This window comes from Oncorhynchus gorbuscha, linkage group LG03 (assembly GCF_021184085.1).
Source record: "Oncorhynchus gorbuscha isolate QuinsamMale2020 ecotype Even-year linkage group LG03, OgorEven_v1.0, whole genome shotgun sequence".
Classification (NCBI taxonomy): Eukaryota; Metazoa; Chordata; class Actinopteri; order Salmoniformes; family Salmonidae; genus Oncorhynchus; species Oncorhynchus gorbuscha.
The window spans coordinates 60,382,921-60,399,906 of record NC_060175.1 but is presented as its reverse complement, the minus strand read 5'-3'; the positions used below and the strand labels follow the sequence as shown (position 1 = coordinate 60,399,906).

The window sequence follows — 16,986 nt, the reverse complement described above, 5'->3', positions numbered from 1 at the left end:
TGTATACATCAATGATGTCGCTCTTGCTGCTGGTGATTCTCTGATCCACCTCTATGCAGACGACACCATTCTGTATACCTCTGGCCCTTCTTTGGACACTGTGTTAACTAACCCCCAGACAAGCTTCAATGCCATACAACTCTCCTTCCGTGGCCTCCAACTGCTCTTAAATGCAAGTAAAACTAAATGCATGCTCTTCAACCGATCGATGCCCGCACCTGCCCGCCCGTCCAGCATCACTACTCTGGACGGTTCTGACTTAGGAATATGTGGACAACTACAAATACCTTAGACTGTAAACTCTCCTTCCAGACTCACATTAAGCATCTCAAATCCAAAATGAAATATAGAATTAGCTTCCTATTTCACCACTCAGCATCCTTCACTCATGCTGCCAAACATACCCTCGTAAAACTGACTATCCTACAACACTCTACTCAACAAATTGGATGCAGTCTATCACAGTGCCATCTGATTTGTCACCAAAGCCTCATATACTACCCATCACTGCTACCTGTACGCTCTCGTTGGCTGTACGCTACCTGTACGCTCTCGTCGTCGCCACACCCACTGGCTCCAGGTCATCTACAAGTCTCTGCTAGGTAAAGCCCCGCCTTATCTCAGCTCACTGGTCACCATAGCAGCACGCGCTCCAGCAAGCATATCTTACTGGTCATCCCCAAAGCTAATTCTTCCTTTGGCCGCCTTTCCTTCCAGTTCTCTGCTGCCAATGACGGGAAAGAACTGCAAAAATCACTAAAGCTGAAGACTCATATATCCCTCACTAGCTTTAAGCACCAGCTGTCAGAGCAGCTCACAGATCACTGCACCTGTGCATAGCCCATCAATCTACCTCATTCCCAAACTGTATTTATTTAATTATCTTACTCCTTTGCACTCCAGTATCTCTACTTGCACATTAATCTTCTGCACATCTACCATTGCAGTGTTTAATTGCTATATTGTAATTACTTCACTACCATGGCCTATTTATTGCCTTTACATCCCTTATCCTACCTCATTTGCACATACTGTATATAGACTTTTTTTCACAACTGTATTATTGACTGTATGTTTGTTTACTCCATGTGTAAGTCTGTGTTGTATGTGTCGAACTGCTTTGCTTTATCTTGACCAGGTCGCAGTTGCAAATGAGAACTTGTTCTCAACTTGCCTACCTGGTTAAATAAAGGTGAAATAAAAAAAGGTATGAAACCATGAATACCCACATAATGGCGGGAGAGAGCACATTCTGGTGACGTGCCTTGTGCATCTGAGCCACAATCCCCATATTCTTGGACCATGGCATCCCCACGGCCTCCTCAGTGGTGGAAAAAGTACCCAATTGTCATACTTGAGTAAAAGTAAAGATACCTTAATAGAAAATAACTGAAGTAAAAGTGAAGGTCACCCAGTAAAATACTATTTGAGTAAAAGTCTAAAAGCATTTAGTTTTACATACACTTAATTTTCAATAGTAAAAGTATAAATCATTTGAAATTGCTTATACATTTTTTTAAACGTTTTTTTTAACGGATTTCCGGCAGCACACTCCGACAATAATTTACCAACAAAGCATTTATGTTTAGTGAGTCTGCCAGATCAGAGGCAGGAATGTTCAGGGAATACCAAGGATGTTCTCTTGATAAATGTGTGAATTGGACCATTTTCCTGTCTTGCTAAGCATTTGTATTTGTATTTATTATGAATCCCTGGGTCCTGCAAAATTAAGGCAGTTTATACCATTTTAAAAACATAATTACATTCACAGATTTCACAACACACTGTGCCCTCAGGCATTTAAAATGTAACAAGTACTTTTGGGTGTCAGGGGAAATGTTTATGGTGTAAAAAGTACTTTATTTTCTTTAGGAATTTAGTGGAGTAAAATAAAAGTAAAAGTTGTCAAAACTATAAATAGCAAAGTAAAGTACAGATACACCCCAAAAAATTACATAAGTAGTAGGCTACTTTAAAGTATTTTTTACTTTAAAGTACTTTACACCACTGGGCCTCCTCAATGGATTAGTCCACTGAGACAGGCCAAATCACACAGGTGTCTCATGTGCCATGAAAATAATTGTTTTATTTGCGACTGTACGACAAAAATAATTGAATGTTTTCAATATCGACCCCTTCTGTCAAACAGGCACCCAGACCTTATGAAAGTTGCACAGTATTGTCACGCCTTGGTCATTGTATCTTGTGTTTTTGTTATATGTTTGGGTAGGCCAGGGTGTGACATGGGTTTATATGTTGTATTTCGTATTGGGGTTTGTATTAATTGGGAGTGTGTATTATTAGGGGTGTGTCTAGTTAGGCTTGGCTGCCTGAGGCGATTCCTAATTGGAGTCAGCTGATTCTCGTTGTCTCGGATTGGGAACCGTATTTAGGTAGCCTGAGTGCGCGTTGTATTTCGTGGGTGATTGTACCTGTCTCTGTGTTAGTCACCAGATAGGCTGTAATTAGTTTCTCTCGTTTGTTGTTTTTGTATTTTCAGTTATTTCATGTACCGCATTATCTTCATTAAAAGTCATGAGTAACCTACACGCTGCATTTCGGTCTGACTCTCTTCAAACAACAGACGAACTTTGTTACAGAATCACCCACCACCATTCACAGACCGAGCAGCGTGTGAACTGGCAGGATCTAAAGGAGGACGATATGGACGGCAGAAGCAGAGATTATACGACGTGGGAAGAAATCGACAGGTGGGCGGCCGACACAGAGCGAGTGCAGGAGCCCGCCTGGGATTCCCTACAGCAATGCGAAGAGGGCTATACACGTATGGAATCGAAAAGGAAAGCACGGTTATACAGAGCGAAAACCGAAGGTAACGGGGAAAGCGCAGAGAGAGAGTGGCTGAGTCAGGAATCAGACCTGAGCCTACTCTCCCTGTTAATCGTGAAGAGCAGTTGCAATGGGAGAGACTGCATCATTTGGTGATTTGGACATGGGAGGAGGAATTAGACGGTAAAGGACCCTGGGCGCAGCCGGGAGAATATTGCCGTCCCAAGGAGGAAATAGAGGCAGCTAAAGCGGAGAGGCGCATGTATGAGGAGGCAGCACGGCGACGCGGTTGGAAACCGGAAAGTCACCCCAAAAAAAAATATTGGGGGGGAGCTAAAAGGGAGAATAGTTATGCCAGGTAGGAAACCTGCGCATACTCCCTGTGCTCACCGTTGGGCTAGAGAGACCGGGCAGGCACCGTGTTATGCTATGGAGCGCACGGTGTTTCCAGTGCGGGTGCAGAGCCAGCTGCGACACATACCAGCCCTTCCTATTGGCCGGGCTAGAGTGGGCATCGAGCCAGGTAAGCTTGGGCAGGCTCGGTGCTCAAGAGCTCCAGTGCGCCTGCACGGTCCGGTCTATCCAGAGCCACCTCTACACACCAGTCCTCCGGTAGCAGCTCCCCGCACCAGGCTTCCTGTGCGTGTCCTCGCGCCAGTACCACCAGTTCCAGCACCACGCACCAGGCCTCCAGTGCGCCTCGCCTGTTCAGCGCAGCCAGTGCTTTTCTCCCCTCCTGCGCTGCCGGAGTCTCCCGCTTGTTTAGCGCAACCAGAGCTGTTCTCCTCTCCTGCGCTATCGGAGTCTCCCGCCTGTTTAGCGCAGCCAGAGCCTTTCTCCTCTCCTGTGCTGCCGGAGTCTCCTGTCTGTCCAGCGCCACCAGTGCTCCCAGTCAGCCCAGCGCGTCCAGTGCGCATCGCCTGTTCAGCACAGCCAGTGCTTTTCTCCCCTCCTGTGCTATCGGAGTCTCCAGCCTGTTCAGCGCAGCCAGAGCCTTTCTCCTCTCCTGCGCTGCCGGAGTCTCCTGTCTGTCCAGCGCCACCAGTGCTACCAGTCGGCCCAGCGCGTCCAGTGCGCCTCGCCTGTTCAGCGCAGCCAGAGCTTTTCTCCTCTCCTGCACTGTTGGAGTCTCCCGTCTGTTCAGCGCAGCCAGAGCCTTTCTCCTCTCCTGCGCTGCCGGAGTCTCCTGTCTGCCCAGCGCCGCCAGTCGGCCCAGCGTCACCAGTCTACCAGGATCTGCCAGAAGTGCCAGTCTGCCAGGATCCGCCAGAAGTGCCAGTCTGCCAAGATCTTCTAGATCGGCCAGACAACCTGAATCATCCAGGTCCACCAGCCAGCCAGGATTTACCGGAGCCTACTACCTGCCTGAGCTTCCTCTCAGTACTGAGCATCCTTTCAGTACTAGGCTTCCTCTCTGTACTGGGCTCCCTCTCAGTACCGGGCTTCCCCTCAGTACTGGGCTGCTTCGGTCCCGGGCTGCCCCTCTGTCCCGGGCTGCCCCTCTGTCCTGAGATGCCCCTCTGTCCTGAGCTGCCCTGCTGTCCTGAGATGCCCCTCTATCCTGAATTGCCCCTCTGTCACGAGCTGCCCCTCTGTCCTGAGCTGCCCCTCTGTCCCGAGCTGCCCCTCTGTCTCGAGCTGCCCCTCTGTCCCGAGCTGCCCCTCTGTCTCGAGCTGCCCCTCTGTCCCGAGCTGCCCCTCTGTCCCGAGCTGCCCCTCTGTCCCGAGCTGCCCCTCTGTCCCGAGCTGCCCCTCTGTCCCGAGCTGCCCCTCAGTTATGTGGATTATAGTCCTCAGGGTGAGTACTATTAGGCCATGGTCGGCGGAGAAGGTGGATTATCCTAGGACGCGAAGGGGAGGAACTAGGACATTTATGGAGTGGGGTCCACGTCCCGAGCCAGAACCGCCACCATGGACAGACGCCCACCCGGACCCTCCCTATGCTCTTGAGGTGCGTCCCGGAGTCCGCACCTTAGGGGGGGGGGGTTCTGTCACGCCTTGGTCATTGTATCTTGTGTTTTTGTTATATGTTTGGGTAGGCCAGGGTGTGACATGGGTTTATATGTTGTATTTCGTATTGGGGTTTGTATTAATTGGGAGTGTGTATTATTAGGGGTGTGTCTAGTTAGGCTTGGCTGCCTGAGGCGATTCCTAATTGGAGTCAGCTGATTCTCGTTGTCTCGGATTGGGAACCGTATTTAGGTAGCCTGAGTGCGCGTTGTATTTCGTGGGTGATTGTACCTGTCTCTGTGTTAGTCACCATATAGGCTGTAATTAGTTTCTCTCGTTTGTTGTTTTTGTATTTTCAGTTATTTCATGTACCGCATTATCTTCATTAAAAGTCATGAGTAACCTACACGCTGCATTTCGGTCTGACTCTCTTCAAACAACAGACGAACTTCGTTACAAGTATACCCTTATTCTTGTAATAAATCAAATATATTGATACACAATTTGACATTTCTGCCATTCATTCTGAAGTTGTGGTAGGATAACTCAGTTGGTAGAGCATGGCGCTTGTAACGCCAGGGTAGTGGGTTCGATCCCCGGGACCACCCATACGTAGAATGTATGCGCACATGACTGTAAGTCGCTTTGGATAAAAGCGTCTGCTAAATGGCATATATTATTATTATAACCAGCCTTCTGATTAATGGCAATGCATTTCTTAGCCACTATAAATGCTAGGTTACATAGTTTCTTCTTATAACAGTCTCCAGTATCAACATTTCCAAGCAAACAAAAACAGGGAGAAGAATCTGTAGACCTGCTGAGGTAAAATAAATAAATCAAATCTAGTGAATCTAATAAATCAAATCATACTCTTTGCCCGAATTCAGCCAGCCTTCACAAGATCATAACATATGCAAATATGTCCCCCTTTGTGTTTTACACTTCCAGCAGACTAATTACATTTCTGAGGGCATGATATTCAGTTTCATTGGCATATAGGATGCTCTATGGATGATCTTAAAGTGCAGTAATTTATGTCTGAGATGATATGAACATGACTGGGCATTCAAACATATCTGTATCCATTCATCTTCATCAATATTGTGCTGTGTACTGACTGTGCACCATGACAGAGTAGCCTGTAGAGATAAGGAAACTGACAGATCAATAACGTTACATTGCTATACTGACTCTAATAAAAACTCACATTGCGCTGTCAAAAAATGTCAGTATATTCGTCTTCAATCGTTTGGCCACTGGTTTCATTGTTTGACTCAGGTCTAGTGTGATTGAGGCAAAAATAATAAAAAGTTAGTCAGCAAGCTAGCTAATGTTAGCCAACTTTTGGCTAGCTCTTATGGTACTGCCCGAAAACTAGCCAAGTTAATTTACTTCTGTTGAAACGGGACAAAAACATTTCCATACACACAACAGCTGTTAGATATTGCTATCTGACAGATAGCTAGAGGCTAGAGCTGAACCGGCTGTGGTAGCTACTTGCTAGTTCATTCTCTTCAGACAGAATTTCAGTCGAGAGGGGATTGAACATTAGTTAACGTTACATGTTAGTTACACTACTAGCTCAGCACTGGTAATAAATAATTTTTTCCTTTTAGTCTAATCAACAGTTACCTCGACAGCTAAATCAGTCAATTAAAGAGTAACCCGTTTCTGCTCTGCTTGCCTTTACAACTCTGAAAAAAAGGGGCAACACACAAAGTGAGTCGCTGCAGACAGTAGCACTGTGCTGGTCACTCACTTGTCCGCATGATCTGTGGTGTCCGCAAGGTCCTAAAGCACACCATTGCCACTTTTTTTGTATCACAGTGCAATGCTAAAACTGGGGGGAGACAAAAATAAAAATTTCCCCATCCCCCGTCCCCAGTGAAAGTTGAGCCCCTGATTCTCCCTAACAGCTTTCTCCTTGACAGAGACTAAGAGTGTGTGTTGAACCTCAGTGCTCACTGAGAGACCTGAGAGTAAGAGCTCATCTGTGTGTTCAGTGTGTGAGGGTCAGGGGTGGGTTTTCAGGATGACTCTATATGACGAGCAGTGTGAGAGAGGGAGAGCGGGGGTGTGTGTTTCTGTGTATGTGTTTGTGAGTGAGAGTAATTTAGCTAAAACAAAAAAGCTGCCTGATAAGAGTCCCTGGAGTGGGTTGTCTGCTTCTAATCACCCTCTCCCACACACACCCAGCAAATCACGTTCCTGCAAACCCCTTCATCTCCCCTCTCTTAAATGGCAAGCTGGCACCCCTTCTCCCATGGTTGTTACGAGACAGACAGGGTATCACTGAAGGCGCTATCACTCCTGGTGTGGGGACATCTGTCTTCCACCCACAGGCAATAATGTGACACACAGTGGAGGTGCTCTTATTTGGGCTGCTATCTGGGAAAACACACACACGCATGCACACAGCTCTGTCAGGGATTCCTGCCTTTACAGAGCTCCTCGTGAATAGTGGAACTCGATGTTTAGTATCTTCTCTCGTAGCCAGTGTAACCCTGTTTAACCTTGCATGTTGCTTCGTCCACTGTGTGTGTGTTTGGCCAGCAGATTAAAATAATCAAAGCTGGATGATTAGTTGATTATTTGAATCAGCTGTGTAGTGCTACGGCAAAAAAAAAAAATGTGCACCCCTTGGGGTCCGGAGGACTGAGTTTGGGAAACGCTGGTCTAACCTTTATTTATGTGTATTCTCCTGTGTGTCAGATGTATCAGCTGTCTGAGCACCAGGTGGAGGTGTTACTGGGACCAGGACAGCCACTCTTGCCTCTCCTCTAAAGACGACTCCAAACATAGCCTGCTAGAGGTGAGTTAGCCCTCTGTTAAACCACTCCAGTCAGAATCACTGGCTAGTTTAGAAGTAGCTCTATTAGTTACAGATCGAGGATCCATTCTCCACTAGTCCTAACCTTAAACATTAGCGGGGAAAATGTCAAATTAAACCCTAGATCAATGGCAACCAATCAGAAGCTCCTATGATGATCTCAGTCCATTCTGATTTGGCCTCATGTAACATTCCGGCCAGTCATACCAGGTTAAAGCTGTCTTACTGTTGTCAGCCATTTTTGAAACAGCCCATAAAACACAGGGAGACATGGTTAACAGACTCCTAACGAGATAATGGGCCATGTTAAAGCCTCTCTGACCTTCTCAGGGCTCTCTCTCCCAGTTCTTCATGGTGGTGGCTTTTGATAGGCCCTCTGTAACCAGAGTGAAGAATAGGCTCACTGTTTCACCATTTTTCCTGTCTACTGTACAGTGCTGTATAATGGTGCCCTGGTGTATAGTTAGTGTGTATGGTGCCAGAGTGGGAGCTGCTTTCATCTGAAAATGTTTGTTAGTAATGATGTTTTTAAAATGGTCCAAATCTGGCATGGAGGACTGATCTCAATATAAAACCTCTTGAGATATAAAAATCTCAGTCAAACTTTAATTGTTGTGAGAACAGCAAACCCTTTAAGTATTGTTATGTTACGGCAGGAAATGCTCGTTATGTTCATTGAAGCTATCACAACCCCTTGGACACACTACTCACCTCCTCTGAGCATACCGAGGTTCTGACAGCATCACTGCTGTGGTACAGCCAGCCACCCCTCTCTCATACTGCCGTTGGTGTTAGAGAAGCAAAGTTGCCCTGCCACTGTTTGGATCCCCACACACAGTCTGATCGAGTCCATAGAAACGGGTGTACTCTGAAGGCGTGTGATTAGGTGAGTCAGAGTGAGCTTGGCTCTGTTAGTCTGTTAGCTGGACATAACATTTGTCTGGTTTTCTGTGTTGAGCCCCATCCTGCCATTATTCCGCCATCTTTGCCTTCCGGTGGGCCTGTTTTTCTAATCCCTCACCACCTGTCCATTTTAGGCTGTTGTTTCACTCTGAGCAGAGCAGAGCTTCACCCTCTAATTTCCTCCTCCTTCCTCTCAGCAACATAAACAGGACAGGTATTTTTGGAAGCGGATGTCTGCAGGGGAACCATTGTTTTTTTAACCCCTGAGTGTGTGTGTCACTTCCTGTCCCCCAGAATGCTACTTTCTGTCCAAGTCTTGTGGCAGAGAATGTTGCACCTTCACCCTCGGGGATGACCCAGAACTTCACCCTGTTCCTAGACAACGTGGTACAGGTACAATATACAGTAGCCCCTGTTAGATACTATACTAAATGTGGTACAATATAGGAGTGAAGTGATTCAGGCTCTTAGAGGGAGATTCGTGGGAATGATAGTGAACCCCTCAGTGTTTGCTCTTTGGGAATGAACTGAGACATCTGCAGTGACTGCAATGAACAGGTTAGAATCAGAATGATGAATGGCTTTATCTCCTCACTTATTTGAAACACGTTTTAGCTGTCTGTTCCCACCAGGTTCTCTGATATCTTATCTCTCATTAGATATTCAGGCATTCACAGACATATGGAGACATTCAAAGAACACATAGCAATCTTTAGTACTATTTGCCCTATCTTTTCACTTTTAGGCACTTTTTACCTTCAGACACTGATCTCAGATCAATCTGTATATCCCAATTCCTAACCTCAATTTATTGGAGGAAAAAAGTGATGAGGGTCTGAATCTGTTAGCTTGTGACATTCCATCTCTGACTAGTTGCCAAGTCTGGTCAGTCATAACCATAACCCTGTGCCCTTTCACACACTCTCTGACTGGGTTTCTATGGCAACAGACAGTTAGTCACACATACCCACAAAAACACACACATGCACACACACACACACAGTTTATTGGCATAGATATAATTAACCTTTGATAGCTGTTATTATTTCATTTCAGTTGTTTGAACAGCTTTGCTGTGAGTCAGATGTATATGTGTTGTAAAGTATAGAAAAGGAGGTCTCATACTACAGTGGGAAGACCAAACTAGCTTGACCTTGCTATTATCTAGCTTGTTTAAACATGGCTCTATGCCTCAAATTGGCATGTAGTCGATCTGGGACAAAGAACGCAATGACTATTCAGAGAAGATCTTTATGAATCAGGGAAACGTAGTCGAAAGCAGAAGGAACATGAAAAATGTAACGTGAAAGGGTAAATGTTTTACAGTTCAAAGCATCACAGTCATATACTTTTTTTGCCTTTATTTAGCAAGTCAGTTAAAAACAAATTCTTATTTACAATGACTGCCTACCCCAGCCAAACACGGATGACGCTGGGCCAATTGTGCACCGCCCTATGGGACTCCCAATCATGGCCAGATGTGATACATCCTGGATTTGAACCAGGCACTGTAGTGAAGCCTCTTGCACTGAGATGCAGTGCCTTACACTGCTGTGCCACTCGGGAGACCGAGTGATTTATTCTGGCCTATTATAACATGTTAAATCAATCCATATGTAACTGTTCATACATACCTTATGACTGACTACAAGCACTTTGAGTAGATTGACTGCACTTCTCTTCCTGACGTGTACACTATTACACACAAATTGTGTGGTCGTATCTCCTGATGTTTTGGTTGAAATGTGAATTCATAGTAAACCCCTCTGCATCCCAGATGAGTTGCTGAGGTAGGGGACTTTTACTGTCCAGATTTTGATGAATATGATGAATTATTAATGGATTCTAAATTCTGCCTGGCAGGGACAATTATCCTGGGCTATTTAGATGTTTTGCATTCCTCCCCTCCCAGGGTTGTCAATGGTTACCAACTATTCAGGAGGACAGAGTTCTCTCCCAGCCAGGTCCTTGTTATTGTTTCTCGTATGACACTCTATTCCCTACATAGTGCATGTACATTCATGAACCAATTAACATTAGCCCTGATCGACTAATAGGTATGTTAGCTCAACTAAACGAAATGGAACTAGAAGAAGTGCACACTCTGAATAAAGAGACACTATTTGTAGCTCCAAAACAAACTATTGTGAAAATATGGAGTTTTCTGGATGCCAGGCTGTTACTTATCTAACTTGTCGCTTTCTTGACAATGTTCTCTTGCCAATGTTTGGCATGACATTTCCAAATCAATTGGCTGAAGCAGAAACAGATTGGCATCTAAGCTACAGGACTAGCTAGGATGAAGAAAGTAAAGACATAACAAGATGTGTAAAGGTAATATACAGTATCCCAAAATGTGTCCCCATAAACCCTGTTTCCCTGGGTGATGTCAGACTGTGCCTCCCCTCTGATTGGTTTATAAATTAAATGTCATTGTCATGACGACATGGCTGTATTGTTTTGTTCCTTAGGGGGAGGAGCTAGAGTGTGACTTTGGGAACAAGCAGCGGTATGATTCCCGATGGCTGGAGGACAGCTCAGGGGTCAAGTGCAGTGGAGTGACGGTGAGTACAACCAATCATGTTCCAAGAGTAGCTGTCACGCAACACAATCTTTGTAAAGGGCCAATAAGAAATAAGCTGTTTAGTGTATGGCCCATTGAAGCCATGCTTACTGGTAGTGTATGGTGAAATGGCCGATCAGCGGGTTTGTCTCTCTTACCATATAGCTAACCACTGTGGAGAAGAGTCAGGTGTTTCAGCTCAGTCTGCGTAGAAAGGGACACCTGGACAAATACATTGACAGCCCTAAACCCGTGACAGGTATGATCGCATGCACGCACACACACACATTTGTCTTAATATCCTTGTGTGGACCAAAACATTTATTCCCATTCAAAATCTTATTTTCCCTAAACTTAACCCTAACACCAAACCCCTAACCCTGAACCTAACCCTATCTCCTAAACCTAACACGTATTCTAAACCTAACCCTAAATAAAAACCCTAAAATAGTCTCTTTCCTTGTGGGGACCCGAATGATCTCTGTTTTGCTATCTTTGCGAGGACTTCTGTTACCCTCAAGGATAGTAAAACCACACACACACACACACACACACACACACACACACACACACACACACACACACACACACACACACACACACACACACACACACACACACACACACACACACACACACACACACACACTCCCAGATGCCAGTATATTCTCAAAGTTAACAGGCCATGTGTTTACCATGTGAGCCCTTAGAGCAGAAGAACAGCCCTGGCCCACAGCCAGAAAAACGGCATACTTTATTACAAGATTGATGCTTCATACCGTGCTCAGTCATCAAACACACACACAAGCGCACATGATTTCTCTATGGGAGGTGCTGGAACATAGGCATGCTCATCTGTTTCTCTTTCTTTCTGTTCATATGTCTTTCCTCTCAGTGTTTCTGGGTTTATTTCTATTATGTTGAAAATATTTTTTTATCCAAAGCATCTGACATAGGCTCAGTATAATATATTCAGCCCATACAGTTACGTGATGTAGCCTGTATGTTGCTAGCATGCTGTATTGTAATAATAAAGCTCTCTCCCCCTCCCTCCCCCTCTTTCACTCTCAGTGGAGGTGTATAACTGTGGGGTGGGCAATGGGGACTGTTCTCAGTGTTGGGGACGTGAGAACCTGGGACATCTGTGTGGCTGGTGTGACAACAGCTGTAGACCCAGGAATGACTGCCAGTATATGAATAGCCAGTGTCCTGACCCCGAGATCACCAAGGTAGGAATATACACACACACACACACACACACACACACACACACACACACACACACACACACACACACACACACACACACACACACACACACACACACACACACACACACACACACACACACACACACACACACACACACATCATGTCCCATCGGCGAGATCCATAAGACTGAACCTATACTCTAGTGTACAGTGGTTCAACCTTTAAAGTTGTGTCATCCTGCAGCACACCTTGCGGGCTGCCGCAGAATTCTATGGTACTTTATTTAGTGTCAGCCATTGTTGCCATTAATGCTAGTTAGTGCTAGTTTGACCACCAGAGGGCATCTTTGAGACGCATTTGACAGTTTTTAATATTGGCTGTACCTTTTTTTGTGAGAACATAGTATATGGGATTGATTTAAGAAATGTATCTTAATTCATTGGATTAAGATTATGGTGACGAAAAACAAAACCCTGAGGGTTTCCGTTAGGACAATATGGCACTGTACAACGTGACCGGTCGGGAGTAGGCTGACCAAGAGCAAAATGATCCTAACATTTCACATTTACATTTACATTTAAGTCATTTAGCAGACGCTCTTATCCAGAGCGACTTACAAATTGGTGCATTCACCTTATGACATCCAGTAGAACAGTCACTTTACAATAGTGCATCTAAATCTTAAAGGGGGGTGAGAAGGATTACTTATCCTATCCTAGGTATTCCTTAAAGAGGTGGGGTTTCAGGTGTCTCCGGAAGGTGGTGATTGACTCCGCTGTCCTGGCGCCGTGAGGGAGTTTGTTCCACCATTGGGGGGCCAGAGCAGCGAACAGTTTTGACTGGGCTGAGCGGGAACTGTACTTCCTCAGTGGTAGGGAGGCGAGCAGGCCAGAGGTGGATGAACGCAGTGCCCTTGTTTGGGTGTAGGGCCTGATCAGAGCCTGGAGGTACTGAGGTGCCGTTCCCCTCACAGCTCCGTAGGCAAGCACCATGGTCTTGTAGCTGATGCGAGCTTCAACTGGAAGCCAGTGGAGAGAGCGGCGGAGCGGGGTGACGTGAGAGAACTTGGGAAGGTTGAACACCAGACGGGCTGCGGCATTCTGGATGAGTTGTAGGGGTTTAATGGCACAGGCAGGGAGCCCAGCCAACAGCGAGTTGCAGTAATCCAGACGTGAGATGACAAGTGCCTGGATTAGGACCTGCGGCGCTTCCAGTGTGAGGCAGGGTCGTACTCTGCGGATGTTGTAGAGCATGAACCTACAGGAACAGGCCACCGCCTTGATGTTAGTTGAGAACGACAGGGTGTTGTCCAGGATCACGCCAAGGTTCTTAGCGCTCTGGGAGGAGGACACAATGGAGTTGTCAACCGTGATGGCGAGATCATGGAACGGGTAGTCCTTCCCCGGGAGGAAGAGCAGCTCCGTCTTGCCGAGGTTCAGCTTGAGGTGGTGATCCGTCATCCACACTGATATGTCTGCCAGACATGCAGAGATGCGATTCGCCACCTGGTCATCAGAAGGGGGGAAAGGAGAAGATTAATTGTGTGTCGTCTGCATAGCAATGATAGGAGAGACCATGTGAGGTTATGACAGAGCCAAGTGACTTGGTGTATAGCGAGAATAGGAGAGGGCCTAGAACAGAGCCCTGGGGGACACCAGTGGTGAGAGCGCGTGGTGAGGAGACAGATTCTCGCCACGCCACCTGGTAGGAGCGACCTGTCAGGTAGGACGCAATCCAAGCGTGGGTCGCGCCGGAGATGCCCAACTCGGAGAGGGTGGAGAGGAGGATCTGATCGTTCACAGTATTGAAGGCAGCCGATAGGTCTAGAAGGATGAGAGCAGAGGAGAGAGAGTTAGCTTTAGCAGTGCGGAGCGCCTCCGTGATACAGAGAAGAGCAGTCTCAGTTGAATGACTAGTCTTGAAACCTGACTGATTTGGATCAAGAAGGTCATTCAGAGAGAGATAGCGGGAGAGCTGGCCAAGGACGGCACGTTCAAGAGTTTTGGAGAGAAAAGAAAGAAGGGATACTGGTCTGTAGTTGTTGACATCGGAGGGATCGAGTGTAGGTTTTTTCAGAAGGGGTGCAACTCTCAATCTCTTGAAGACGGAAGGGACGTAGCCAGCGGTCAGGGATGAGTTGATGAGCGAGGTGAGGTAAGGGAGAAGGTCTCCGGAAATGGTCTGGAGAAGAGAGGAGGGGATAGGGTCAAGCGGGCAGGTTGTTGGGCGGCCAGCCGTCACAAGACGCAAGATTTCATCTGGAGAGAGAGGGGAGAAAGAGGTCAGAGCACAGGGTAGGGCAGTGTGAGCAGAACCAGCGGTGTCGTTTGACTTAGCAAACGAGGATCGGATGTCATTTCCACACCCTAATTGTAGGCTAACCAATACCCAAATGGAGATTTTGTGAAAATAAAAATGTATTTATCAAGACTAGTCCCATGCTTCTCTCAGAGCATTATGAAATGGTGGTGAAATAGTTCACCACACGGGGTTAGGCTGTTTCTTCAAATCCTATTATAACAATTGGATGACTTTGGGTGTTCCAGTAAGCAACCATTTATTGCCTTCATTAGCCTACTTTATTCTGAAAAATTAATCCGTAACTCTGCCAAACCTACAAACAAAGATGAACTGGTGAAGGCCATCAAGACGTTTTGGCTTGAGAAACTGATGATACAACATTGCAACAAATACATTGATCTTATCATCCCAGCAAGGTTTTACCCATGGTCGTGGAGCTGGTGTGTACTGTACTGTAGTTGAAATAAACATCTGCATTTTGAGTTTTTTATTGTTATTTTATGAACGAAAGCATGAAGATGTTGATGAGCAGTTACTCTGTAAAACTTTAGAGTACTTAAGCATCAACTAAATTGCAAATTGGGAGGGATTATCTCACCTACAGTAACCGGGCTATTAAACTAATCGTTGGATATCTACATGTTGCAGCTGTAGAACCTTTTGATGATCTCACAACCCATGCCAAATCTTTTTAGTTTCCTGAGGGGGAATAGGCTTTGTCGTGCCCTCTTCACGGCTGTCTTGGTGTGTTTGGACCATTCTAGTTTATTGCTGATTTGGACACTAAGGAACTTGAAGCTCTCAACCTGCTCCACTACAGCCCCATTGATGAGAATGGGGGTGTGCTCGGTCATCCTTTTCCTGTAGTCCACAATCATCTCCTTAGGCTTGGTTATGTTGAGGGATAGGTTGTTATTCTGGCACCACCCAGCCAGGTCTCTGACCTCCTCCCGGTAGGCTGCCTCGTCGTTGTCGGTGATCAGGCCTATCACTGTTGTGTCATCTGCAAACTTAATGATGGTGTTGTAGTGGTGCCTGGCCATGCAGTTGTGAGTGAACAGGGAGTACAGGAGGGGACTGAGCACGCACCCCTGAGGGCCCCAGTGTTGAGGATCAGCGTGGCAGATGTGTTGCTACCTACCCTCACCACCTGGAGGCGGCCCGTCAGGAAGTCCAGGATCCAGTTGCAGAGGGAGCTGTTTAGTCCCAGGATTCTTAGCTTAGTGATGAGCTTTGAGGGTACTATGGTGTTGAACGCTGAGCTGTGGTCAATGATTAGCATTCTCACGTAGGTGTTCCTTTTGTCCAAGTGGGAAAAGGCAGTGTAGAATGCAATAGAGATTGCATCAACTGTGGATCTGTTTGGGCGGTATGCAAATTGGAGTGGGTTTAGGGTTTATGGGATAATGATGTTGATTTGAGCCATTACCAGCCTTTCAAAGCACTTCCTGTCTACGGATGTGACTGCTACAGGTCTGTAGTTATTTAGGCAGGTTGCCTTCGTGTTCTTGGGCACAGGGGTGGTTTGCTCGAAACATGTTGGTAATACAGACTCAATCAGGGACATGTTGAAAATGTCAGTGAAGACACCTGCCAGTTGGTCAGCACATGCCCGGAGCACACATCCTGGTAATCCGTCTGGGCAGCCCTGTGAATGTTGACCTGTTTTATAGATCTCACTTACGTCGGCTACAGAAAGCGTGATCACACAGTCATCGGGAACAGCAGATTCTCTCATGCATGCCTCAGTGTTGCTTGCCTCGACGCGAGCGTAGAAGTGATTTAGCTCCTCTGGTAGGCACGTGTTACTGGGCAGCTCACGGCTGTGCTTCCTTTGTAGTCTGTAATAGTTTGCAAGCCCTGCCACATAAGACGAGCGTCGTAGCCGGTGTAGTACGATTCAATATTAGCCCTGTATTGACGCTTTTCCTGTTTGATGGTTCGTCGGAGGGTTTAGCAGGATTTCTCATAAGCTTCCGAGTCCTGCACCTTGAAAACGGCAGCTCTACCCTTTAGCTCAGTGCGAATGTTGCATGTAATCCATGGCTTCTTGTTGGGATATGTACGTACAATCACTTGGGGACGATGTCATTGATGCATTTATTGATAAAGCCAGTAACTGATGTGGTGTACTCCTCAATGCCATCGGAAGAAACCCAGAACATGTTCCACTGTGATAGCAAAATAGTCCTGTAGTTTAACATCTGCTTCATCTGACCACTTTTTTATAGACCGAGTCACTGGTGCTCCCTGCTTTAATTTTTGCTTGTAAGCAGGAATCAGGATAGAATTGTGGTTGGATTTAACAAATGGAGGGCGAGGGAGAGCTTTGTAGGCGTCTCTGTGTGTGGAGTACAGGTGATCTATAAAACAAATTCCCTCTGGTTTCACATTTAACATGTTGATAGAAATTTAGTAGAACTGATTTCAGTTT

The 16,986-nt window shown here is 46.2% G+C and overlaps 1 protein-coding gene across 1 annotated transcript in view; it reads left to right on the top strand.

Annotated features, from left to right (window-relative positions):
• The window catches only part of LOC124031648 (plexin-D1-like), a 128,575-nt gene that overhangs the window by 41,137 nt on the left and 70,452 nt on the right, over positions 1–16,986 (top strand). The window contains exons 8-12 of the mRNA XM_046343145.1: positions 7,456–7,555; positions 8,771–8,869; positions 10,948–11,040; positions 11,205–11,298; positions 12,111–12,268. Coding sequence (XP_046199101.1) covers positions 7,456–7,555; positions 8,771–8,869; positions 10,948–11,040; positions 11,205–11,298; positions 12,111–12,268 — 544 coding nt within the window. The remainder of the gene's footprint in view (positions 1–7,455; positions 7,556–8,770; positions 8,870–10,947; positions 11,041–11,204; positions 11,299–12,110; positions 12,269–16,986) is intronic.